The 27,584-nt window shown below is 43.8% G+C and overlaps 2 protein-coding genes across 5 annotated transcripts in view; one reads left to right on the top strand and one right to left on the bottom strand.

The window, feature by feature from the left end:
- Nucleotides 1-5,002, bottom strand: part of kank4 (KN motif and ankyrin repeat domains 4) — a 205,819-nt gene extending 200,817 nt beyond the window's left edge. For 3 of the 4 annotated variants that reach the window (XM_064935964.1, XM_064935961.1, XM_064935963.1), the window contains exon 1: nucleotides 3,033-3,227. The gene's annotated coding sequence lies outside the window, so the exon portion shown is untranslated. Of the gene's footprint in view, nucleotides 1-3,032; nucleotides 3,228-4,925 lie in introns of those variants that run through there. The other variant, XM_064935962.1, reaches the window with a different exon arrangement.
- Nucleotides 5,003-5,413: 411 nt separating this feature from the next.
- usp1 (ubiquitin specific peptidase 1) lies at nucleotides 5,414-22,515 on the top strand. Its single transcript, XM_064935960.1, has 9 exons — nucleotides 5,414-5,797; nucleotides 6,295-6,513; nucleotides 7,030-7,180; nucleotides 7,299-7,400; nucleotides 17,895-18,064; nucleotides 18,260-19,002; nucleotides 19,379-19,543; nucleotides 19,788-19,989; nucleotides 20,577-22,515. The coding sequence occupies exons 2-9, from the start codon at nucleotides 6,347-6,349 to the stop codon at nucleotides 21,382-21,384; spliced, it is 2,508 nt and encodes an 835-aa protein (XP_064792032.1). The 5' UTR covers nucleotides 5,414-5,797; nucleotides 6,295-6,346; the 3' UTR covers nucleotides 21,385-22,515.
- The last annotated feature ends 5,069 nt before the right edge of the window (nucleotides 22,516-27,584 follow it).

The raw sequence follows: 27,584 nt of genomic DNA, 5'->3' as shown, positions 1-27,584 counted from the left end.
ACGGCACCGCAGTACCTCCAGGCTCTGATCAGGCCCTACACCCAAGCAAGGGCACTGCGTTCATCCACCTCTGGCCTGCTCGCCTCCCTACCATTGAGGAAGTACAGTTCCCGCTCAGCCCAGTCAAAACTGTTCGCTGCTCTGGCCCCCAATGGTGGAACAAACTCCCTCACGACGCCAGGACAGCGGAGTCAATCACCACCTTCCGGAGACACCTGAAACCCCACCTCTTCAAGGAATACCTAGGATAGGATAAGTAATCCTTCTCACCACCCCCCCCCTTAATGATTTAGATGCACTATTGTAAAGTGGCTGTTCCACTGGATGTCAGAAGGTGAATTCACCAATTTGTAAGTCGCTCTGGATAAGAGCGTCTGCTAAATGACTTAAATGTAAATGTTAAATGTAAATGTAAGTTCAAACCACTGAGCTGACAAGGTACAAATCTGTCGTTCTGCCCCTGAACAGGCAGTTAACCCACAGTTCCTAGGCCATCATTGAAAATAAGAATTGTTAAATAAAGGTAAAATTTAAAAAAAATGTATTATGCCAGCTAACTAGTGATTAGCATTAGCAGCTAACAAGAAAATACAAATTGCTAAGAAAAGACAACCTAGCTGTTTGCAGATAAGAAACACAACCTACTGTTCAAATTATAGAATGCTTGTGGATGTATCTTAAGAAGCAAAGTGGGAACAACATCATTGTCATCAACATTGCTGCATTGACCATGCACACTGAACACAAGTGTCTCATGGTCAAGCAACAACAAATGCTCTCCTTGAGTGACAGGGGGCGGGACTGGGTTGGTGTGGAAAGCAGCATTGAGAGAGAGAGCAGAGAGAAATTACTCAAGTAGCGGTGTAAACTATACAAATGGATGTTACACACTGCATGTCACATTTAACAAAGCAAACAATTAAATACCGTTATAGAAGGTAAAGTAAAAACTTAAACTGGCCCATGCATCAATACTGGTATATAGTAAAATATGGTATACCGCCCAGCCCTACTTCTAAGTCCATTCTCCCAACAGGTAGTACCCCCCACACACAGTAGTGTTTAAGTGTTCAACCTCCTTATACTGTAAACCATTGAACCTATTTACAGTACTGTGGCTCAGCTTCAGTTCAGATGACTCTCTACTTCAAAGGGAATCACCCTAACACACACACAATGACTAGGGCACTGGCCAATGGTGGGTAGCAGCCGTGTGATGTTGTGCAGAATCTAACAACACAACACACTCATTATCATTACCTGGGGAGGGGAGTGAGTTCTACTAACAGAGCTCTCCTGTTGGTGAACTCAGAAAGAAAAACCCACTAACACATAAACACACAGCTAAACCAGAATAAAGACCACACACACACATTATGTATACACATGAAACAAATCAACAGCACAAACATAAACAGATCTACAGACACAAACACACAAACAAACACCACACACAAGGACCAAAATAGCCACATATACAGAAAGAACAACAGTACACACACTGGCTCTCCAAAGAGGCAGACTCTCTGCCATCCCCTTCTCCACTATGCCAGCCTGCCTGCTCCACTCTGCCAGCCCCCCTGCTCCACTCTGCCAGCCCCCCTGCTCCACTCTGCCAGCCTCCCTGATCCACTCTGCCAGCCTCCCTGCTCCACTCTGCCAGCCTCCCTGCTCCACTCTGTCAGCCCCCCTGCTCCACTCTGCCAGCCCCCCTGCTCCACTCTGCCAGCCTCCCTGCTCCACTCTGCCAGCCTCCCTGCTCCACTCTGCCAGCCCCCCCAGCTCCACTCTGCCAGCCCCCCAGCTCCACTCTGCCTGCCCCCCAGCTCCACTCTGCCTGCCCCCCAGCTCCACTCTGCCAGCCCCCCGGCTCCACTCTGCCAGCCCCCCCTGCTCCACTCTGCCTGCCCCCTGCTCCACTCTGCCAGCCCCCTGCTCCACTCTGCCAGCTTCCCTGATCCACTCTGCCAGCCCCCTGATCCACTCTGCCAGCCCCCCTGATCCACTCTGCCAGCCTCCCTGATCCACTCTGCCAGCCCCCCTACTCCACTCTGCCAGCCCCCCCTGATCCTCTCTGCCAGCCTCCCTGCTCCACTCTGCCAGCCCCCCTGCTCCACTCTGCCAGCCCCCCCTGCTCCAGGCAGGCTCCACAGAGCAGAGGCACCTAGGCAGAAAGGTAGCCCAGAGATCAGATAGAAGTAAACGCCTTGCCTTTAATGTTCCCTCTCTGAGATGCAAACTATGGACGATGCACTCACTCACAGACTCACTAACCAGGCAGGAGTCAGGAGCAATGCTGTGTGCATACATGCAGGCCGTAAAAGAGCAGCCAAGCGAATATGCACTCAAGTTAAAGCCCAGCCTAGTGCAATGCTCTCTCTATCTCTCGATATCCATTTCTGTCTCTCACTTTTTCTCTCTTCATCACTTTCTCTCTCTCTTTCTCCCTATCCATCGCCATTCCCCTGTATGCTTGTCCTGGCTGTGAGGCTGGTTGGCTGAGTGAACCCCCAGCTGTAGGACATTAGCCAGCCCAACAGAGCTTTAAACTAAAACATGGCACGGCCAACCGCCAAATGGGATAGAAAATGGAATACAGCGACAGTCAAAAGCTCTAATAGACCCATGAAAACAGACCATTGTGGTTACACTGAGTGTATACTCTCTCTCTCGCTGTGTGTGTGTGTGTGTGTGTGTGTGTGTGTGTGTGTGTGTGTGTGTGTGTGTGTGTGTGTGTGTGTGTGTGTGTGTGTGTGTGTGTGTGTGTGTGTGTGTGTGTGTGTGTGCAGCATCCTATTACCACATTCTGAAAGTCTGAAAACCCCCAAGGAACAGAGGAGAGAATAAAACATGATATCGGAGGACAGGAAGAAAGGAGAGTGGGGGGACTGGAGATGGTAACAAAACAGAGGAGAAAAGAAGACTGAAGGAATGAGAGAGAATCCCACTTGAGAAAACACACAGAGTTAAGAAAAGAGTTGAGAGATGGAAATTAGTGAAGAAAGAGCGTAATCTCTGTCATATCTTCTCACCTCTAAGCAAGGCTCTTATTTTCTTAGTCCTCTTCAGAGGTGTTGATGGAAGTCCAGTTCTGCCTCAGTCCTCTGTCAGTGTCCTGCGTGTGTGTGTGTGTGTGTGTGAGTGTGTGTCTGTGTCTATGTCTCGCTCACACTCAGCATCTGGAGCAGAGGAACCGGAACAATTGAGTTGAGTGTAGAGGACTGAACATACGGGACGGTGAAGTACTTTACAACACCAGCACTGCTGTGCTGAGGGGGCCGGACTAGCTGCGGGGACACACCCACTTTCCTCAGCACTGTCCAATGAGAGTGCTGGGGGTCAGATCACACACACACACACACACACACACATAAACACTGTGTGGGCAGGCAGCTGGACTGAAGAGAGACAATTTGGCCTGGCTGCTTTAAGACTTTAAGGCTTTAAGAGGAAAATAAACCCACTGATGAAAAAGCAAAACAACGAGGGAGATTTAAATAGCAAAACAAGGAGGGGAATTTAAAAAGCAGAACAACAAGGGAGATTTAAATAGCAAAACAAGGAGGGGAATTTAAAAAGCAAAACAACAAGGGAGATTTAAAAAGCAAAATAACAAGGGGGATTTAAAAAGCAAAACAAGGAGGGAGATTTAAAAAGCAAAATAACAAGGGGACAGTTTGAACATGTAGCCTGCACAGCTCCTAATGTCTGAGATAGTATGACTGCGCACTCACTGTAGCGTGTGTGTGTGTGTGTGTGTGTGTGTGTGTGTGTGTTTGACTGTCTGAGATAGTATGACTGCACAATCACTGTTGTGTGTGTGTGTGTTTGACAGGGGAGGGGGGATGTAATGCTAAGCCCCACTGTAATTAGAAAAACAGCACTGGGGGCTTCATTTCTGCGGCTCCAGGACATACTTGTCATTCTTGGAGTGCACTACCCTCTCCCTCTATCCCTGTCTCTCTCTCTCCATGCATTTCCCCTAAAGATCACCTCAAGCTGCTATACCACCCATAGACCTGACCTGGAATCAGCAGGCCAGGCAGGCAGGCTACCTCCTTCAATAGCATACCTAGCCCACTATCAGACTAGCTCTACAACCATAGAATACATAGAATAACTATATTTAGTATACAACATCATGCATTAGATTAAATACTGTGATATCGAGTTACGTGTATTGCACAATCGTGTAATGACAAAACATGGGACATCATGTGATATCTAATTGATAGCCTTGATGACTTTATATTTGATTCAACAGATGCAGTAATGTTATGTAGGCTACAGTAACGTAGACTACATACTGGGTAAATAAACGCATCAACAATGTCATCTCTCAGGGTTTCGTACCAGAGCTTGGGGCCGCAGTAGCCCATGTATGCTATGGAGGTGGAGCATCACATCACCGTAGCGCTCAGCCTCGATCAGAATGGATTCTCCAAGCTCAGCTCCATCGAGAAGTCGGGCTGCTGACCAGGCAAGGAACCGCAGCAGCAGCTCAATGTACCTGCATGCATTAACCCGCTCTGTTTTAACAAACAGTGGCTCGGTAGTATCCACAAGCCGTTTTGTGCTAATGGCCTCGATATCTGTAGTAGAGCGCCAGAATATTCACCTGTCATTTATTTTGGCGCTCGCCAATAATAACCTTATAATCGGCTGAAAGTCAACTGAAACCATGGATCTTCATGGGGATACATACATGTGCAAGATAGAAAAGATAAACATAACGTTAGTCACGGATTATTGAATGGATGCGATAGCATACGGATCACCCCCTACGGATGGGATATAGGTTACACCGTTACATCAAACGATAGAGAATATTCTCTTTAGCCTATATAAAGCATTTGAGATAGCCATTTTCCATTTACATGAAAGCCACTGCAAAAAAACGGGTACAAATATGATCGATGTCTTACCGTTAATTATTTCATTTGCATAAGGAAGGTACAAGGTAAATATGCTCCAGCATTTAGAGATGTACGGCTATTTCTCAGGGAAGCGCACGATATATTATATTAATGTCCAAGGTTTCCCCCTGCTGGCGAAAATCCTGTACTGGAGTGTATCTCGACCTGGAATCATCGCCATCGATCAGAGATCACTGATTATCACTCCCCAATCTTTTAATTATATTGATATATTTTTGGGGAAATAATGTAATTATGGTGTATACTTTTTGATGTAGCAACTGTTTTCAGACCAACAAAGCCAGACAATGTTCATGCATGATACAAAAAAATAATACATTGGTTGTCCCTCTAAAGATGGCTGCTCTACGGTGACGTTTCATGGTCTTGGCTAGAAAAGATCCAGTTTTTGTCAAATTAACGTCAGATTTGATTTTTCGTAGCGGGTTAGGATAACTAGTGTAGCAGATTATAATATGTTGGTTAAGATTACAACAGGGGTTAGGGTTAGCAAAAATGCACACACAAAAAAAAAACTTTTGACAAAAACTGGATCCCTTCTAGTCATGGCCGTGTTTCTCCCACGGTGACATGTCTCAAAAAATGCCAGTTGCATTACTTCGTTTTCACTTTCAAAATTTTTAATCAGCGATTGTAGTTTTTAATTAATAATGAGTTTTTCTAACATTATTGTATTTTTTTATTATTATAATTGATGTTAATGGTGTCGTGCAGGCGCGGGTGCAGCTGGAGTCTTTGCGGTTGGAAAAAGCGCCAAGTCTTGCGCACATCGCGTGGTTTATCAAATGGTTATACAAATATACTATAATTGAATAAGCTATCGCAGAAATCGAAAATAAAGTACAACATGACTCAGTAAGGTGAGTAAACTAAAGTGGTTGGATATATTTTTGGTTACAACTGGCTTTGCTAGCAACTGAAATCGTCCGGTGTTGTTGCTTTTTCCCCCCTCACTCACTGCGTACTTAGCAAGATGTCTAGCTAGCTAGCACGCTAACAGGATGGTAGTTAGTTAGATATAACTTAGAAATGACATATTACCACATTTTGCAAACGGCATGTGTTGGTAAATAGCTACTTCGTTAACTTGACGTTATTGACCAGCAGCTCAGCTGTTGTCTTGGTTCTCTTAAGTTAGCCTGCTAGGCAACCCATTTATTAGCCATCTCAGATGGCATCTGGTGCCATCAGCAAGCTAGCTAACGTTAGTTAGCAAGATGAACTGAATGCAGATGTCTATCTAGTCAACAAACAAGTTAGTATCAGCGTAATTCACGTGTCTTTTTGCCAGCTAACTATCTGGGAGGGAGAATAAACTTGCGAAATTCACCCAGTTTCACTTTCGCTCTGTTGCCAGTGTGGAGCGCTGTTGTGTTGGCTGTATCATCAAATACTAAATACGCTCGAAGATGCCCGGCCTACAGGGCGATGCCGCGGCTCTCGGGAGCCCCATCAAAAAGAGCAAACTCTCCCTGAAGTTTTTCCAGAAGAAGGAGACGAAGCGAGCCTTGGACTTCTCCGAACCTCAAGTAGAGGAACCAAAACCAGTCAGTGTTGAACCTGAGGAGCCTTCAAGGTGAGTGACAGTTTTTACCAGGTAGCTAATGATAAAATAAAGGCTGGCTGCATTTCCACAGTACGATGGGGCGATTAAACAACTGAGTCCCGGTCAATTGAGGTAAGTTAAATGTGAGACCGAAGTTGGGGTAAACTAATATTTATGCAAATACTCTAATGCAACGCTATTGACCAGTCAAAGCTCACTAAAGCTTCCAGACAATGCTGGATTGGCTGTTGATTCCTAGCCTGTTTGCTAGCACCCACATGATGGCGTGGCTATCCATTGATCATTTTGTGTAAATCCCCTCTGAGGTAGCGTCTTGTTTGCCCGCCTACTCAATTTAAAATACTGTATTTATTATGGATCCCCTGAGGTCCAGCAAAATGAAGGCAATTTATACAATTTTAAAACATTACAATACATTCACAGATTTCACAACACACGGACATTGGCTACTATTTTACATTTAGCCTCAGATGTACTTAGGAATATGATTTTGAGAACCTTTCATGTGTATCCATTATTTTCTAGCTGTGACCAGGTTGTGCCAATCCCACTGCCTGGACCTGCCCCGTGCCCAACCTCTCCCATCTGCCCAAGTGACAAGGGAGAGGAGACGCTGGTGCCCTTTGTTGGGCTCAATAACCTGGGAAACACCTGTTACCTGAACAGCATTCTACAGGTGTGGTATCTCATTCTCAACAGTTGCATCATGCCATCAACATCTGATGACTGTATAGGTAGGCACATTATTATACTAAATGGTTTATAAATTAAACTTTTCTTTATCACCAATCCAGGTATTGTACTACTGTCCTGGGCTCAGAGATGGCATCAAGAACCTCTACAGTTTGTCCAAAACAAGGGACAAGCAAAAGGAAGAGGCTGCTAATAGTGATGAGGTATGTTAGCTATGTACAACAATGTGAGTGTAACCGATGTGAAATGGCTAGCTAGTTAGCGGTGGTGCGCGCTAATAGTGTTTCAATCGGTGACGCCACTCGCTCCGAGACCTTGAAGTAGTTGTTCCCCTTGCTCTGCGAGGGCTGTGGCTTTTATGGTGCGATGGGTAACGATGCTTCGAGGGTGGCTCTTGTCTGTGTGCAGAGCGTCCCTGGTTTGAGCCCAGAGAGGGACGGATGGTAAAACTGTTACATGGGGTTGACCATGCGGTTGGATTTTAACAGTGAAGAGGAGACAGCAGTTCTTTACTTGCCCAGAGTGAGGCTTTTATTAAAGGTGAGGAATTAACAGGTGCCCGATATTTACAGAAATAACAAACTGGCCAAAGGGCAACAAAGTACAAACTGAATTGTATTAGCTTGTTCAAAAGAAAACCCAAACTTCAATCATGCCTGAGAAATCTTGCAGCATGTTGGTCTGTTCCTTGTCTGTCTCCCTAAAACTAATGGTGCGCGACTTCAGGATTTGGCGTCTACATGTTTAAACGAACACGTGCACACCATGTCATTATTGCAGTCCTACTAGGAAGACATTGTGTTTTAGAAGACCGACATGACCATGATGCTGCCCATTTGCTCATCAACTTAGCCTATAAAAGGCCTATTTTGTTTGAATAAAGGTGATGTGTAGGAACTCAAATATTTCAGTGATATTTCTGCAGTGTGCAGGAGGCTTGACGGATCCCATGGGATGATGCGGTGCATTCTACGTTGATAAGCCTATTCTTTGCCATGTTATAGCCCTATTCGGACAGGTATTACTAGACGTTATTCCAGAGGTTTCACACAGGATTCGTTTTTTTCCAATTCAATTGACTCTTATGATGGAAGCTAGGAGGTTTTGATAATAGACCAATAGACCACTGATAACAAGGGTTGGGTAGTATCTGGATGTTCATACAGTCCTTCTCTCATCCCAGAATATACTGTGTTACCGGCTTAGTACACAAGTGGGTGCCCCAAAAAAACTGCAAAAAGGCCCATTGGGCTTCTATTACCAGAATTATTACAAAATTAGCATAAGTAACAGTGTATTTCCATGGAGGCAGCTAGCTAAATATGATAAGGGGGCAAAACAAAAATAAACAAATAGCAAAAATTGCCAATCCAGCTCGTAAAGTTATACATTTTTGGTGAGTTTGGACATTTACAAGCAAATGCGAATGAGACAGTGCAAATGAACAAAGTTTTGACGTTTGCTTGAAGGATAGTACTAGCTCTGGAGCAGCATGTGTACACTCTGTGTCTGTGAGTTGCTAGGGCAACGTGCCTGCCTGCTCTGATCGGAGGGGGGAGGAGCAGACGACCGAGAACAGAGGAGAAAAAAATGCAAGAAAATACTGGTACACTCCTTTACAAAGTATGTGGACAACTGCTTGTCAAACATCTCATTTCAAAATCATGGGCATTAATATGGGGTTGGTTCACCCTTTGCTGCTAAAACAGCCTCCACTCTTCTGGTAAGGGTTTCCACTAGATATTGGAACATTGCTGCGGGGACTTACAACAGCCCAGACCATTATTCCTCCTCTACCAAATTTGATAGTTGGCACTATGTATTGGGGCAGGTAGCTTTCTCCTGGCATCCGCCAAACCCAGATTCTTCCGTCAGACTGCCAGATGGTGAAGTGTGATTCATCACTCCAGAGAACATGTTTCCACTGCTCCAGAGTCCAATGGCGCAGAGCTTTACACCATTCCAGTCGACACTTGGCATTGCGCATGGTGATTTTAGGCTGAGCGGCTGCTCGGCCATGGAAACCCATGTCATGAAGCTCCCGACAAACTGTTATTGTGCTGACGTTGCTTCCAGGGGCAGTTTAAAACTGTGTAGTGAGTGTTGCAACCAAGGACAATTTGTACACACAATGCACCTCAGTACTCGGCTGTTCCATTCTGTGAGCTTGTGTGGCCTACCACTTCACGGCTGAGCCGTTGTTGCTACAATACATTTCCACTTCACAATAACAGTACTTAAAGCTGACCTGTGGAAACTCGAGCAGGGAAGACATTTGACAAACTGACTTGTTGGAAAGGTGGCATCCTATGACTGAACCACAGTTCTTCAGTAAGCTCATTCTCCTGCCAATGTTTGTCTATGGTGATTGCATGGCTGTGTGCTCGATTTTATACACCTCTCAGCAATGGGTGTGTGGCTGAAATAGCCAAATCCACTCAGTTGAAGGGGTGTCCACATACTTTTGCATATGAAGTGTAGCAGTTGTAGCTGTACATAACTCATGGAAGGGCTTTGACTTCTCAAACATGGCAAAAAGCTAACAGAATATAATACCCTGTCACCTTATTAATTCAGCCACTTACTCAAACCGGCCAAAAATAAACGCAACATGCAACAATTTCAACGGCCCTAATATATGGATTTCACATGACTGGGAATACCGATATGCATATGTTGGTCACAGGTACTGTAACTTAAAAAAAAAAATTAAAGGGCGTGAATCAGAAAACCAGTAAGTATCTGGTGACTACCATTTATCTCATGCAGCATGACACTTCTCCTTCGCATGGAGTTGATCAGGCTTTTGATTGTTGAATGTTGTCACACTCCCCTTCAATGGTTGTTGCTGTTATACACGTCGATATAGAGCATCACATGCTCGATGGGTGACATGGAGTATGCAGGCCATGAAAGCTGGGACATTTTCAGCTTCCAGGAATTGTACAGATCCTTGCGAAATGGGGCTGCGTATTGTCATGCTGTCACGAGGTGATGGCGGGACAAATGGCACAACAATGGGCCTATGGATCTCGTCTCGGTTTCTCTGTGCGTTCAGATTTCCATCGATAAAATGCAATTGTGTTCGGTCTCCTTAGGTTATGCCTGCCCATACCATAAGCCCTCCTGCCACTATGGTGTACTGTTCACAACGTTAACATCAGCAAACCACTCGCCTACAAAACGCCATACACGCTGTCTGAAATCTACCCAGTACAGTTGAAACTGGGATACATCTGGAAAAAGTAGCCACTCTTTGCCTTGATGACAGCTTTGCACACTTGGCATTCTCTCAGCCAGTTTTGTGAGGTAGTCACCTGGAATACATTTCAATTAACAGGTGTGCCTTGTTAAAAGTTCATTTGAGGAATTTCTTTCCTTCTTAATGTGTTTGAGCCAATCGGTTGTGTTCTGACAAGGTAGGGGTGGTATACAGAAGACAGCCCTATTTGGTAAAAGACAAAGTCCATATTATGGCAAGAGCAGCTCAAATAAGGAAAGAGAAACGACAGCCCATCATTACTTTAAGACATGAAGGTCAGTCAATCGGAAAATTTCAAGAACTTTGAAAGTTTCTTCAAGTGCAGTTGCAAAAACCATCAAGTGCTATGATTTTTATTTATTTTTATTTCACCTTTATTTAACCAGGTAGGCTAGTTGAGAACAAGTTCTCATTTACAACTGCGACCTCGCCAAGATAAAGCATAGCAGTGTGAACAGACAACAGAGTTACACATGGAGTAAACAATTAACAAGTCAGTAACACAGTAGAAAAAAAAGGGGAGTCTATATACAATGTGTGCAAAAGGCATGAGGAGGTAGGCAAATAATTACAATATTGCAGATTAACACTGGATTGATAAATGATCATGTACAGGTAGAGATATTGGTGTGCAAAAGAGCAGAAAAGTAAATAAATAAAAACTGTGGGGATGAGGTAGGTGAAAATGGGTGGGCTATTTACCAATAGATTATGTACAGCTGCAGCGATCGGTTAGCTGCTCAGATAGCTGATGTTTGAAGTTGGTGAGGGAGATAAAGGTCTCCAACTTCAGCGATTTTTGCAATTCGTTCCAGTCACAGGCAGCAGAGTACTGGAACGAAAGGCGGCCGAATGAGGTGTTGGCTGTAGGGATGATCAGTGAGATACACCTGCTGGAGCGCGTGCTACGGATGGGTGTTGCCATCGTGACCAGTGAACTGAGATAAGGCGGAGCTTTACCTAGCATGGCCTTGTAGACGACCTGGAGCCAGTGGGTCTTGCGACGAATATGTAGCGAGGGCCAGCCGACTAGAGCATACAAGTCGCAGTGGTGGGTAGTATAAGGTGCTTTAGTGACAAAACGGATGGCACTGTGATAAACTGCATCCAGTTTGCTGAGAAGAGTGTTGGAAGCAATTTTGTAGATGACATCGCCGAAGTCGAGGATCGGTAGGATAGTCAGTTTTACTAGGGTAAGCTTGGCAGCGTGAGTGAAGGAGGCTTTGTTACGGAATAGAAAGCCGACTCTTGATTTGATTTTCGATTGGAGATGTTTGATATGGGTCTGGAAGGAGAGTTTGCAGTCTAGCCAGACACCTAGGTACTTATAGGTGTCCACATATTCAAGGTCGGAACCATCCAGTGTGGTGATGCTAGTCGGGCATGCGGGTGCAGGCAGCGATCGTTTGAAAAGCATGCATTTGGTTTTACTAGCGTTTAAGAGCAGTTGGAGGCCACGGAAGGAGTGTTGTATGGCATTGAAGCTCGTTTGGAGGTTAGATAGCACAGTGTCCAATGACGGGCCGAAAGTATATAGAATGGTGTCGTCTGCGTAGAGGTGGATCAGGGAATCGCCCGCAGCAAGAGCAACATCATTGATATATACAGAGAAAAGAGTCGGCCCGAGAATTGAACCCTGTGGCACCCCCATAGACTGCCAGAGGACCGGACAGCATGCCCTCCGATTTGACACACTGAACTCTGTCTGCAAAGTAATTGGTGAACCAGGCAAGGCAGTCATCCGAAAAACCGATGAAACTGGCTCTCATGAGGACTGCAACAGGAAAGGAAGACCCAGAGTTACCTCTGCTGCACAAGATAAGTTCATTTAGAATTACCAGCCTCAGAAATTGCAGCCCAAATAAATGCTTCAGACTTCAAGTAACAGACACATATCTCAACATCAACTGTTCAGAGGAGACTATGAATCAGGCCTTCATGGTCGAATTGCTGCAAAGAAACCACTACTAAAGGACCCCAATAATAAGAAGAGACTTGCTTGGGCCAAGAAACACGAGCAATGGACATTAGAATGGTGGAAATCTGTCCTTTTGTCTAGAGTCCAAACGTGAGATTTTTTGTTCCATCCGCTGTGTCTTTGTGAGATGCAGAGTAGGTGAACGGATGATCTCTGCATGTGTGGTTCCCGCCGTAGCGCATGGAGGAAGTGGTGTGGGGGTGCTTTGCTGGTGACACTGTCTATGATTTATTTAGAATTCAAGGCACATAACCAGCATGGCTACCACAGCATTCTGCAGCGATACGTCATCCCATCTGGTTTGCGCTTAGTGGGACAATAATTTGTTTTTCAACAGAACAATGACCCAACACACCTCCAGGCTGTGTACGGGCTATTTTACCAAGAAGGAGAATGGTGGAGTGCTGCATCAGATGACCTGGCCTCTACAATCACCCGACCTCAACCCAATTGAGATGGTTTTGGATTAGTTGGACGGCAGAGTGAAGGTAAAGCAGCCAACAAGTGCTCAGCATATGTGGGAACTCCTTCAAGACTGTTGGAAAAGCATTCCAGGTGAAGCTGGTTGAGAGAATGCCAAGATTGCGCAAAGCTGTCGTCAAGGCAAGGGTGGCTACTTTGAAGAATATAAATATTTTGATTGAACATTTTTTTTTGTTACGACATGAGTCCATGTGTTATTTCATAGTTTTGGTGTCACTATTTATTCTACTAAGTAGAACATAATAAAAATAAAGAAAAACGTTTGAATGAGTAGCTGTGTCCAAACATTTGACTGGTACTGTATATATACATACACACACTCCCACACAATGCATTCGGTCAACATTCAGACCCCTTGACTTTTTTCACATTTTATGTTACAGCCATATTCTAAAATTAAATTGTTTTTTCCCCCCTCAATCTACACACAATACCCCATAATGACAAACCAAAAACAGGTTTTTAGAAATTTTTGCAATTGGTTTCAAAATAAATAAAAAACTAAAATATCACATAAGTATACTGACCCTTTACTCTGTACTTTGTTGAAGCACTTTTGGCAGCGATTACAGCCTCGTCTTCTTGTGTATGACACTACAAGCTTGGCACACCTGTATTTGGGGAGTTTCTCCCATTCTTCTCTGCAGATCCTCAAGCTCTGTCAGCTATTTTCAGGTCTCCAGAGATGTTTGTTCAGGTTCAAGTCCGGTCTCTGGCTGCACCACTCAAGGACATTCAGAGACTTGTCCCAAAGCCACTCCTGTGTTGTCTTGGCTGTGTGCTTAGAGTTGTTCTCCTGTTGAAAGGTGAACCTTCACCCCCAGTCTGAGGTCCTGAGTGCTCTAGAGCAGGTTTTCATCAAGGATCTCTGTACTTTGCTCCGTTGATCTTTCCCTCGATCCTGACTTGTATCCCAGTCCCTGCCGCTGAAAAATGTCCCCACAGCATAATGCCGCCACCACTTTGCTTCACCGTAGGGATGGTGCTAGGTTTCCAACAAAACGTGACGCTTGATATTCAGGCCAAAGAGTTTAATCTTGGTTTCATCAGACCATAGAATCTTGTCTTGTATTTGCACTTGAGATGCCTTTTTATGGATGAGATCGCAAACTTGCCATTTCCAGAAAGTTTAGCAGGGATGCCCTGCTTTGTAATCTATTGCCTGGGACAGGGCTCTCCAAACCTGTTTGTGGAGCGCTACTATCTTGTAGGTTTTCACTCTAACCCTAATCTAGCGCAATTGATTTCAATAATTAGCTGGATGTTAAGATTAATCTAGTTAATTACATCTGGGGTTGGAGTGAAAAACCTTCAGGAAGGTATCTCCAGGAACAGGGTTGGAGAGCCCTGACTGAGGACCTCAACAGCCAAACAGGCTTTCATTATATAAACTATAAACAATTTTTATTGCACATTTAAGGATAATTAAACTGATGCATTTGACGATGTTCAACTTCAATTCACTGGCACTTTGAAGAAAAGCTTAGTCATACTCATTGATAACCGTACATACGGTGCCTTGCGAAAGTATTCGGCCCCCTTGAACTTTGCGACCTTTTGCCACATTTCAGGCTTCAAACATAAAGATATAAAACTGTATTTTTTTGTGAAGAATCAACAACAAGTGGGACACAATCATGAAGTGGAACGACATTTATTGGATATTTCAAACTTTTTTAACAAATCAAAAACTGAAAAATTGGGAGTGAAATTATTCAGCCCCCTTAAGTTAATACTTTGTAGCGCCACCTTTTGCTGCGATTACAGCTGTAATTCGCTTGGGGTATGTCTCTCTCAGTTTTGCACATCAAGAGACTGAATTTTTTTTCCCATTCCTCCTTGCAAAACAGCTCGAGCTCAGTGAGGTTGGATGGAGAGCATTTGTGAACAGCAGTTTTCAGTTCTTTCCACAGATTCTCGATTGGATTCAGGTCTGGACTTTGACTTGGCCATTCTAACACCTGGATATGTTTATTTTTGAACCATTCCATTGTAGATGTTGCTTTATGTTTTGGATCATTGTCTTGTTGGAAGACAAATCTCCGTCCCAGTCTCAGGTCTTTTGCAGACTCCATCAGGTTTTCTTCCAGAATGGTCCTGTATTTGGCTCCATCCATCTTCCCATCAATTTAAACCATCTTCCCTGTCCCTGTTGAAGAAAAGCAGGCCCAAACCATGATGCTGCCACCACCATGTTTGACAGTGGGGATGGTGTGTTCAGGGTGATGAGCTGTGTTGCTTTTACGCCAAACATAACGTTTTGCATTGTTGCCAAAAAGTTCAATTTTTGTTTCATCTGACCAGAGCACCTTCTTCCACATGTTTGGTGTGTCTCCCAGGTGGCTTGTGGCAAACTTTAAACAACACTTTTTATGGATATCTTTAAGAAATGGCTTTCTTCTTGCCACTCTTCCATAAAGGCCAGATTTGTGCAATATACGACTGATTGTTGTCCTATGGACAGAGTCTCCCACCTCAGCTGTAGATCTCTGCAGTTCATCCAGAGTTATCATGGGCCTCTTGGCTGCATCTCTGATCAGTCTTCTCCTTGTATGAGCTGAAAGTTTAGAGGGATGGCCAAGTCTTGGTAGATTTGCAGTGGTCTGATACTCCTTCCATTTCAATATTATCGCTTGCACAGTGCTCCTTGGGATGTTTAAAGCTTGGGAAATCTTTTTGTATCCAAATCCGGCTTTAAACTTCTTCACAACAGTATCTCGGACCTGCCTGGTGTGTTCCTTGTTCTTCATGATGCTCTCTGCGCTTTTAAAACCTCTTGATACTACCCATCCCGTATCCGGGATCGTGAATACAGCCTCAGGCTCATTAGCATAACGCAACGTTAACGATTTCTGAAAATCGCAAATGAAATGAAAATAATATGCCTGCTCTCAAGCTTAGCCTTTTCTTAACAACACTGTCATCTCAGATTTTCAAAATATGCTTTTGAACCATAGCAAATCAAGCATTTGTGTAAGAGTATTGCAAGCTAGCTTAGCATTTTGCGTAGCATTTAGCACGCAACATTTTCACAACCAAATAAATAAAATAATTTACCTTTGAAGAACTTCGGATGTTTTCAATGAGGAGACTCTCAGTTACATAGCAAATGTTCAGTTTTTCCTGAAAGAATCTTTGTGTATGAGAAATCGCTCCCGTTTTGTACATCACATTTGGCTACCGAAACGAACCGAAAATTCGGTCACCAACACGTCAAACCTTTTCCAAATTAACTCCATAATATCGACCGAAACATGGCAAACGTTGTTTAGAATCAATCCTCAAGGTGTTTTTTCACATATCTCTTCATTGATATGCCGTTCGTGGAAGCCTGCTTTCGTCTCAGAATCCCATGGATAAATACCAGCAGCTGAAAATGACGCACCAATTTCGACGGAGGACACCTGGCAAATGTAGTCTCTTATGGTCAATCTTCCAATGATATGCCTACAAATACGTCACAATGCTGCAGACACCTTGGGGAAACGATAGATGGGGCAGGCTCATTCCTGTCGCATTCACAGCCATATAAGGAGACAATGGAAAACAGAGCCTCAAAAATCCTGCTCATTTCCTGGTTGCAGTTTCATCTTGGTTTTTGCCTGTAGCTCCTGTTCTGGGGCACTCACGGTTCCAACATATCTTTGCAGTTCTGGAAACTTCAGTGTTTTCTTTCCAAACTATCAATTATATGCATAGTCGAGCATCTTTTTGTGACAAAATATCTTGTTTAAAACGGGAACGTTTTTCATCCAAAAATGAAATAGCGCCCCCAGTCTCAGAGGTCCGTTAACCTCTTGAAACTCTATCACAGTGCAGGTGCATTTATATGGAGACTTGATTACACACAGGTGGATTGTATTTATCATCATTAGTCATTTAGGTCAACATTGGATCATTCAGAGATCCTCACTGAACTTCTGGAGAGAGTTTGCTGCACTGAAAGTAAAGGGGCTGAATAATTTTGCACGCCCAATTTTTCAGTTTTTGATTTGTTAAAAAAGTTTGAAATATCCAATAAATGTCGTTCCACTTCATGATTGTGTCCCACTTGTTGTTGATTCTTCACAAAAAAATACAGTTTTATATCTTTATGTTTGAAGCCTGAAGTGTGGCAAAAGGTCGCAAAGTTCAAGGGGGCCAAATACTTTCGCAAGGCACTGTACATACTTTTGATGACTTTACAAGACATTGCGAGATACAGATTACCAAGATATAGCCTATGCGCACGGTTCCAACAGTCTGTCTGTGCTGATCCTGTCCCTCACTGGCTCGCCTGCTCTTTCTCAAGTGTGTGTTTGGTCTTCAGCCTGTTGCGTGTAGAATAGCTCATCCTACTCATTGATAGCGCCTACTTTAGTGAAGTTGCGCGAGACATTGCAAGCCCAAAAAATTCCCTCGATACAGCACTGTAATAGCCTATGCCTGCAGGGTTCTGAAAGTCTGCCTCGAGGCCGACATGCCTGCCTGGCTGTGCCCTCTCTCTCGTGAGCCTGCTCTCTCTTTGCTGTGAAAGATGCAAGAGTTTGTCCTCGGAAGTAGCCTATGGCAACTAGTTTACCCCTTTGCAAAAATGCTGAATATTAGGAGTCGATTCTTGATAGACTCTCCACCACTACCTAAAATCGACAAATGATTGTTTTAGATGAGAATCATTCACATCGGGATCCTCAATTAACATTACAATGCACAAATTATAATCCAGATTATTAAGGTCACAATCATGCATACATTTATACCAGCACACATCTCAATAAAGGTGCGTTTTGTAAACAGTGTCTTATTATTATTATCTGGCAAGACTTTAGATTCCCTATGATGATGTTTCCAATATAGCAATACATTTTTTAAGACTACAGTCAACATATGCTTCAGTTACACTGTCATCAATGCTGCCTATAGTAGCATGTTGAAATCTATTGAATGTAGAGCATATTAACACTATAATAACAGGAATCCCTCTTTCTCCCTCAGCAGGCGGAGGGTCCAGAGGAGGCGGTGCCAGTACACATGGAACTGCTGGGTAGTTTCCACAGTCTGATCACCTCGGTAGAGCAGCTCCAGTCCAGCTACCTGCACAACCCTGACAAGTACAGTGATGGGGAGCTGGCCACACCTCCACGCAAACTACTAAACACACTCAGGTCAGACCCCACAGCACTACAGCAAGGCCCTGAAATACTGGGTCACATTCAATAGGCAGAATATTATGGAAGTTTATCGGTGATGCAATGATGCAGAAAACCAGGATTTTAGCTTTAAAGCAAGCTTACTCAAATCAGGGTTTGAACAAGATGTTTGGTATTGTATTTGACTGACTGATGGTTGTGTGTTTACAGACAGCTGAACCCCATGTACGAAGGCTACCTACAGCACGATGCCCAGGAGGTGCTGCAGTGCATCCTGGGATACATCCAGGAGGCCTCTGAGACCATCAGGAAGGAACAGGAGGACCAGGACGATGTCATAGAGGTCAAGCCAGGCAGTTCTGCCCCTGTGGGCACCAACGGGGCTTCAACAGAAGAGCAGGCCCAAACTTCAGAAACATCACTTGATGATGATGATGGCCAAACCAGTGGTAAGAGGAAGAGCGATACAGAGGCAGGCAATGCCAAGAAGAAGCCAAAATCTGTCAAGTCCAAGAATGCTGCTGCTGTTGCAGCCAACGATGGCAAACCCGTCACTCGCTCCAAGAGGAAGTCTACTGGTGGCACCACTGTAGTGCCAAAAGACAAAGCTGAAGAAGGGTGGGAGAAAAAGCAGGAAGAAGAGGGAGAGGAGGAAAGCAATGTGGAGGAGAAAGGAGAGGTAGAGGTGGCCCCTAAAGAGGTGGAGGTTAAGGGGAAGAAGAGGCCCAAGTTGTGCTGGCCGAGGCACTCGGGGAAGCAGCCCAGTATCTTCTCTAAGTTCATGAGTATGGGACGGATCAGCTGCCACACAGGAGGGAAGACCGAGACAGCCAAACCTGACCAGGAGGAGACGGGTCCTAGCCAACCTCAGGAGAATGATGGTGGGGAACATGGGAGGAACCCTCAGGAGAAGGTAACAGAAGTGCCTGAGGAGGAGAAAGCTAAAAGTGAAGGTGAGTTCATAGTTGTTGAATCATGCCGTTGGAAACATACTTGGTCATCGATCATGTCCTGTCTGTCACATAGGATTTGTACCCTTGCTTTAGCCATTTGGGGCTCCCGAGTGGCACAGCGGTTGAATGCACTGTATCTCAGTGCTAGACGCGTCACTACAGACCCTGGTTCGATGATAGACTGTATCACAACTGGAGGTGATTGGGAGTCCCATAGGGCGGTGCACAATTGGCCCAGTGTCGTTAGGGTTTGGCCGGGGTAGGCCGTCATTGTAAATAATAATTTGTTCTTAACTGACTCGCCTAGTTAAATAAAACAATCTAATAGTTTTGTGTATTATCATGTTGAACGCTGACTCTCCTCTCTCCTGTCCAGAGTGCCTGGGTGTGGACATGATGGAGCATCTGTTCCAGGGCTGTCTGGTGTTGAGGACACGTTGTCTGGAGTGTGAGTGTTACACCGAGAGGAGAGAAGACTTCCAGGACATCAGTGTCCCAGTGCAGGAGGAAGAACCCTGCAGCCCAGACAGCAGCTCAGAGGGTAAGGAGAGTTGTGTGTGTGTGTGTGTGTGTGTGTGTGTACACACTCTGCGTTCTTGTATAAATGGGCCAGTTCTGCAGCGCAAGACTGTACTATACTCAAATTGGTACATTGTTGCACATACATGAACAGTCACCACTCAAACAAGTTGTCAAAGATCAGCCAAAGCACAACGCCGTCTCACAAATGTCTATCCTCTCATATTCCAACTACCTTCCCCCAACCCCCTCTCTCCACCCCCCAGTCTCCCCTGATCCCAAACCGGTGCTGAAGACTCTGAAGTGGGCCATCTCCCAGTTTGCCTCAGTGGAGAGGATTGTAGGGGAGGACAAGTACTTCTGTGAGACCTGCCACCACTACACAGAGGCTGAGAGGAGTCTACTGTTTGATAAAACCCCAGAGGTCGTCACTATCCATCTCAAGTGCTTCTCAGCCAACGGGTTAGAGTGAGTCTTCAGTGTTTATCTGCTGGGTTTTGCTTTTACTCTAGATTGATGCTTTATTGTCCTCAGAGAGTGTAACAGTTTCCTAAGAGCCTGTCACAACATAACAATCCACACAATCAGATACAACATATGAATGTAATACCGTATTAATTTTTTTATTTTTTTTTATTTCACCTTTATTTAACCAGATAGGCAATTTGAGAACAAGTTCTCATTTACAATTGCGACCTGGCCAAGATAAAGCAAAGCAGTTCGACACATACAACAACACAGAGTTACACATGGAGTAAAACAAACACACAGTCAATAATACAGTAGAAACAAGTCTATATACGATGTGAGCAAATGAGGTGAGATAAGGGAGGTAAAGGCAAAAAAAGGCCATGGTGGCAAAGTAAATACAATATAGCAAGTAAAACACTAGAATGGTAGATTTGCAGTGGAAGAATGTGCAAAGTAGAAATAAAAATAATGGGGTGCAAAGGAGCTAAATAAATACAACGGCACATGGTAAGCAAATCTCAGGAAAGTCAGGGACCGCTCCATCGTTCCTCGGCTTGTGTAAACTGTCTCCCTCTGTTGTTCAGGATGGACCCATACGGCGGCCTCTCAAAGGTGAACACCCCTCTACAGACCCCACTGAAGCTCTCTCTGGAGGAGTGGTGCACGCACCCCTCAGCCACTGCCACCGGAGGGCAGCACTACCAGCTGTTTGCTGTGGTCATGCACAGCGGGGTCACCATCTCCAGCGGACACTACACCACTTACATCAGGATGATGGACCTTAAGGACACCAAGGTCCGCCTGCCCGAGGGGGATGAGAAGCAGGGAGAAGAGGACTGTGGCGGGAAAGTGCCGGGTCCGGAACCCAAAGAAGAGGTGCTGGATTATGACGATGGGGAAGTGTCCTTCAGTCTCCGTGGTAAAGCAGGACAGAGTGGTTCTGTGAATGTTAACTCCACCAACACCAGTAAGATGGGCTCCAAGAAGGCTTCAGACGGGGTAGGACTTCTGGGGGGTCAGAGGAGCCTGTCCAGCTATGACCTAGGGGGCAACAAGCAAACAAGCAACCCAGACAAAGCTGCCTGTACTGGGGTAGAGAGCAACACCACCAGATCATCCAGACGGACCTCCAGTGCCCCGGGACACAGCGGTAGTGGTGGGGTTAAGAAGGAGCCTGGCGAGGGGGGCGAGGAGGCCTCTGTGGCTGGATGTGAGGGGTTTGGGGTGGCTACGGAGCAGGCCCTAAGCAGCCTGCTGCAGTATGAAGGAAAGTGGATGCTGTTTGACGACTCCGAGGTGCGTCTCTTTGAGGAGGAGGACTTTCTGAGAGCCTGTTCTCCAGAAACCTGCTCCACATCTACCCCATATCTTCTGTTCTATAGGCGGGTCTGAAACTTCTATGTTTGTGGGTGAATTAAGTATTTTCTCAGATGTCATGGGGAAGTGTCGAGAGCATTGGAAAAGATCTCCTGAGGTTTTGAGAACGAGTCAACTTGAGATTCAGCCTGGTTGGCTTGCTGGGTTTGATACTCCTGTCACTGATGTTTATAACCTGTATATGTCCTTTTTAAAATGTTTTACTATTCAGTTTATCCTCTTTTTTTATGTGCTGGGAATATAACATTAACAGTCTACAAAAATGCACCTTCGCACTTATGACTTCAAGCAACCTGTCCTTTGATTTTCCTGCCCTCGTGTTGGAAGTGGTCTGAATGGAAAGTACAATGTTTCTCCCTGACACTATTTTTTTTTTTGTTTCAGATTATTTTTTTATAAAGAGCACATTTTTATTCTTGTACATCTTTATCCTGATCTGGCTTCATGCCTTCTGTCTGTTGATTAATGTTCATACTGTTGGTCTGTCAGAAATAAGAGGACTAGTTTTGGCCATAATGTTTAAGTTCAGTTAGATTCAGGCACTGGCCGTCTGGTTCTTGGTGGAAGAACTTTTGCACGTGAAGAAAACTAAATTACTTCTCTTGGTTGATATCATTTTGTACAAGGTTTTATAAGTGAATTAAAGCAGTAATGAAATGCCTAGCCAATAAGATAGACAATCACTTTACAAAATGCTAGTACAACATTGCATAGCTGTTAGTCTCAGATTTGATATGTATAGAGGGGGAAGTGGACTGTTGTTTTGGCTTCAGGGATTGTCTACCCTAGGGCTCTATTCAATCCGTATTGCAGAAGTTCAGCTTTAAATTTAACGCCAATGTTCCTGCTTTAGTGGAAACTGCATTCACGGTAGACGCTGTGGATATCTGCTCAATGGGGAAATTACCTTTAAATGAATATCGCGGAATCTAATGTTTCAGCTTTACAGATTGAATAGAGCCCCTAGACTTGGCTTTTTCCCCGGTTGGTTTTCTCCTGAAGTTGTGCAGTTCTGTTCAATGGCAGCACCTCATTCCAGTGAAAAAGGTCTGTGGCCATACTGTCTGACTTACTGGCCCTATGAAAGAGCATACCGAGAATGATAAAGTACTACACAAGCAATAAAGTTTGAACTTTCATGTAAAACTGACTTTCTATTCATCCTTTCCCTGCTGTGAAGTGTTATAGATTTAAAATAAATGGTTTGGCTTTGAAACCAGGACAGTAGTTACTTTTTAATGTGAATAATTCCCACTCTCTTGTACATGTAATAAAGCACTGTGCATTTCCAAATGTTATTTAACTATTATTTACCAATCTACAAGGTGATTGTCAAATATCACCATGGCTAGTTTAACAGACCACAATGGTTTATTTATACATTTCATGTATTACTGGTCTGTTTACTTGGCATCTTTTTTGGGGGGGGTTGTATTAATTTCAAATATATTTAGTCTAATACGTTTCTCCAGGCCTCACTTGTTCCTTTTAATAGTAACTTTATCCACTGGTGAATTGGGAGTGAGGTGATTGCCATCTAAGTAGGAGCCAACTTTTTTGGGAAATGCTGCCTGCCAACTAATCAAAGCATTTAACTGCAGGGTTACTCCCACGTCATATGAAGGAATGTGCCTACCTGATTTTAGGGGACAGCGAACAATTGGGAGTTGGGGACAATTTCATAAAACGTTTCCTTGGTGTTTAAATAGTCAAATATAAAATGTATAATTCGGATTACGGGATTTGTTTCAGTTGGTTAGTCTAGGCTACAACTAAAATAAAAAAAGTCAGGATTTATATATTATATAAAATGTATAACATAAATACAAAATGTTTGGTCAATGGCTGCGTCATATTATAGGTATGCTTGTCCTCGGCAAGGACTGAGGAGTTTGATATGAAATCGAGCTAAGCACAGAGGAAAACCTGGTTCAGTGTGCTTCCCAACAGATACTGGGAGACAAACGAACCTTTCAGTAGGACAATAACCTGAAGCACAAAGCCAGTTGCTTACCAAGATGACATTGAATGTTCCTGAATGGCCTAGTTACAGTTTTGACTTAAATCAGCTTGAACATTTATGGCAAGACTAGAAAATATCAACACTTGAGAGCCTGAAGAATTTAAAAAAGAATAATGTGGAAATATTGTACAATCCAGATGTGCAAAGCTCTTAGACTTACCCAGAAAGACTCACAGCTGTAATCACTGCCAAAGGTTTATTGACTCAGGGGTGTGAACATTTATTAGATGTAAATTAGATGTTTCTGCATTTCATTTTTAATACATTTGCAAACATTTCTAAAAACATGTTTTCACTTGGTCATTATGGGCTATTGTGTGAGAAACTCAAATTGATTGGACTGGTAGAGGGGTAATTGATACAAGTTTATCAAGCACTCTGACTTTGACCAGTACTTCATTTAGCTCCGTCTCCAGATCAGCTGTAGACATACTCTCAATACATTCTCCATTTAGAGCACTCCTGATGGCAGCGTCATCTACCTTCAGAATATTGTCTGTCTTGTCTATGAAGATCATTCCACTGGTTTTCCTTCTCACTTGGGACAAACTGGCTCCACAGATGTTTCCCTTAAACTTCTCACATCTACGATTAGCCACACTGTAAATTACACTGGATGATGTTGTACCCAGTGTGATCCTGCCCCAAAACTGACCAGTGGTGATTCTGTACCACCCTCTTCAACCATCTTCGGTCTCCACACGGTTAGCTCAGCAAGTGCGTTCAAATCAGCAACACTATACTCCACCTTTCACATGCTCATGTTTTACCTTGGCTCTCATTCAGCTTCCGGGTCACAAGAACAGTAACATTCACCTATAAAAGGAGGAAAAATACAAATACTCTTACCCAAAAGCAGAGATAAAATACAGACATGGGCGACAAACCAGTAACATTGACTTTCAGTCACAGTGGGTATCATGCACATATTCTAAAGCCTCAAGTATATCAAGTATCTCATTGAACTGAACTATCAATTGTCAAATGATCATGTTGCATTATTAGATTGAAACGTTCATCACCTACTTTCCCTTGGTTTCTTGAAGGTCAGCCAGGGAAACGTCCTTACACCTCAAATGATGATCCTCGTTGACTTTGGAGTGTCAATGTTTGACAACAAAAAATGTTGACTTGTCTGTAAACTTGATCTCAGTCTTGCCATTTTCCGTTCTTGGCTTTCTGAAGCGTCACATTTTTCAGTTCTACGGGAGTCCTGTGAAAACATGCCGTGTACAATAAATACAATCCACATAACATGCATTGCTCAACATGGTTCTTTATCATTTTGAAAATGGTCCTTTCCTTTGAATTGGCCTTCCTTTCTTTGTCTGATTTTCTAAATAACGTTTGTAGGGGCAGATTAGATGTCCGTCCACCATGGGCCTCTGGGTATGTGACACTTCATACACAACTTCCTTTGCTCTGCAGAAGCGAACCGCTCATGGAGTTGTGGCTGGAAAACAACTTTAAAGTCCTTCTCTTCTTGTAAAACTGCACAGACATATTCCTTCACTGGCCCTTTGAGCACCTCTGTCACATCACGGATATATCCATGTTTGTTAGTTCCTCTTCCTGTATTTGAGCCTAATGGGTGAAGAGGGACAGCAAAATTACAGTATTTACAGGGATGTTGAACAGACGTACTGTGGTCTCAAGGTTTATTACAGTAATGAAGTGCTCTGGGCCTGACCTGTGCTGGGGCCTGGGGACGAGTCAGTTGTAGTGGTAGATAGTTTTGTGTTGCCCCAGAGCTCTCTCAGTCTGGGGAAGGTGTCTGATGTCTGGCTCCTGCAGGGGGGCTAGAAACGTACGGCAGAAGACTTCTCCTTTATTAATCATTTTGTCCAGTAGGTTGATGACTGTCGTCTCTGGTGAAATTGACTGAGAGGGTGCATATAGGTTCTCATATTCACAAACAGTTCATTCTGCATGTGTTGAAGGATATGGCTATAGTCCGCCCTGAGAACGTTGGTTATAAATGTTTTCATTTTCCCCACCTCTGTTTGCCGCTGTCCTGTGATGTTTTCCCAGTCATTGTGATGTAAATCTGGGTGAGGCAACAAAAAAAATGTTTTAGACACAACACTAAAAAATACATTAATTGCACTATACCGGTGAGAAACGGTGCCCACAAACTGTTAGGGCCTACATTAAGCTGTCCCAACACCTTGGTTTCAGCAGAGCCTTGTCTGGCAGCGAAACAGTTCATTCAGCCTCATTTACTGTCTTTTAAAAAAACATAGCTGATATGGCTGACTTGCTTAAACAAATGTGGTTTCTACTGACAATTAAGATGTACAAACTACGGCATAAGGAGACGACGAACTCTAAAACAGGCTATAGGCTACATGTGCACCAAGTCAGAACAGTAGGTGAAATGATGAGGGGTAAGGTAACCAAATTATTAGGGTGAGAAACTTGGGCTACCAACATCTTACGACACAACATACACTTAGTATTACTTTCTTAGCTACAGTATACACATCTCCCTGGCATGTTACATCAATTAAGCTGCAGCATATAAGTGGTGCTGCTGCTCCAGTTTCAACTGTTCTGCCTGCGGCTATGGAACCCGGACCTGTTCACCGGACGTGCTACCTGTCCCAGACCTGCTGTTCTCAACTCTCCAGAGACAGCAGGAGCGGTAGAGATACTCCTAATGATCGGCTATGAAAAGCCAACTGACATTTACTCCTGAGGTGCTGACTTGCTGCACCCTCGACAACTACTGTGATCATTATTATTTGACCATGCTGGTCATTTATGAACATTTGAACATCTTGGTTCTGTTATAATCTCCACCAGGCACAGCCAGAAGAGAACTGGCCACCCCTCATAGCCTGGTTCCTCTCTAGGTTTCTTCCTCGGTTCCGGGCTTTCAAGGGAGTTTTTCCTAGCCACGGTACTTCTACACCTGCATTGCTTGCTGTTTGGGGTTTTAGGCTGGGTTTCTGTACAGCACTTTGAGATATCAGCTGATGTAAGAAGGGCTATATAAATGCATTTGATTTGATAAGACATTTTTGGACTCGATCTTGTTGTGCTGTGCTCACTTGAACAGGAAGGTGGCGCGGCAGTCCTTCGTGGGCATATATTGTCATCAAAGTCTGCCATTCTCTGAATTTAGGGTGCTTTCAAGACAACTGGGAACTCTGGAAAAAACATGGTCCAATCATGACGACGTCAGTGATCTTTATGTCGGAGCTCTAGAAAGAGGCCTGAGTTCCCCACTTGGAATTCCGAGTAGGATGACCGTTCAAAATGTATTTTCCCCAGTCGGAGCTTGTTTTATTTCTGAGTTTCCAGTTGTCTTGTACTCACTGAAGTCAGATTTCCCAGTTCCGAGTTGTAATAGTAATCAGTAACGTAACTCTTGGATTACCTCAACTCAGTAATGTAATCTGATTACATTCAGTTACTTTTAGATTACTTTCCCCTTAAGAGGCATTAGAAGACGACAAAATGTATGTTACCAATTGATAAAATCAATGTTAAAGTTTACATAGCTGGCCATATATGGATATTAAATTGTACTTTATGGGTTGGTTATGTAGGCTTCTTCTAACCCATTGCTTTTTACTACATATAATAATACGATTAAATTATATATCTACCATAAAAACCAAAGTCTATCAGAATTCCAGTCAGCCATTCCAATTAATGTTATACCCCTTGATCTTCAAGAATAGGACTTGGAAATATGGAAGTATAGATTAGCCAAATTGTTTTACCTGAGCATAACCCCAAAACTAAGGACTTATTAGCCAGCCCTACTCTGTTGTTTATGATTTTGTTGTCATGGAGGACTGATTGGGCTCATTGATTCGAGTTGATGCTGCACTCATGGAATGGCATGCTTTGCCAAGTGTGCAAAGCTTTCATCAAGGCTAAGGGTGGCTACTTTGCAGAATATAAAATATATTTAGATTTGTTTAACACTTGTGTAACGTTAGTTGTTTGAAGGAGACCAGGGACTGCATAATTTGTGGTCACCATATTTATTTAAATGAGAAGCAACAACAAAATAACAACGTGAACCCATAGGCTACAAGTGCTGTACAAAAACAAGATCCCACAACGTAGGTGGGAAAAAGGCTACCGAAGTATGATTCTCAATCAGAGACAACGATAGACAGCTGCCTCTGATTGGGAACCACACTCAGCCAAACACAAAGAAATACAAAACATAGAA

This window comes from Oncorhynchus masou, chromosome 24 (genome assembly GCF_036934945.1).
Source record: "Oncorhynchus masou masou isolate Uvic2021 chromosome 24, UVic_Omas_1.1, whole genome shotgun sequence".
Lineage (NCBI taxonomy): Eukaryota > Metazoa > Chordata > Actinopteri > Salmoniformes > Salmonidae > Oncorhynchus > Oncorhynchus masou.
Note: the sequence above shows the minus strand (reverse complement) of the source record. Positions and strands in the feature narration are given on the sequence as shown.

What these genes read in the sequence shown, in the direction of transcription:
- usp1 (XM_064935960.1), top strand. Translation starts at nt 6,347, where the DNA reads ATGCCCGGCCTACAGGGCGATGCCGCGGCTCTCGGGAGCCCCATCAAA. An exon ending in AAACTACTAAACACACTCAG is followed by an intron (nt 18,065 to 18,259) that starts GTCAGACCCCAC and finishes GTGTGTTTACAG; the next exon opens with ACAGCTGAACCCCATGTACG. An exon ending in CCCAGACAGCAGCTCAGAGG is followed by an intron (nt 19,544 to 19,787) that starts GTAAGGAGAGTT and finishes TCCACCCCCCAG; the next exon opens with TCTCCCCTGATCCCAAACCG.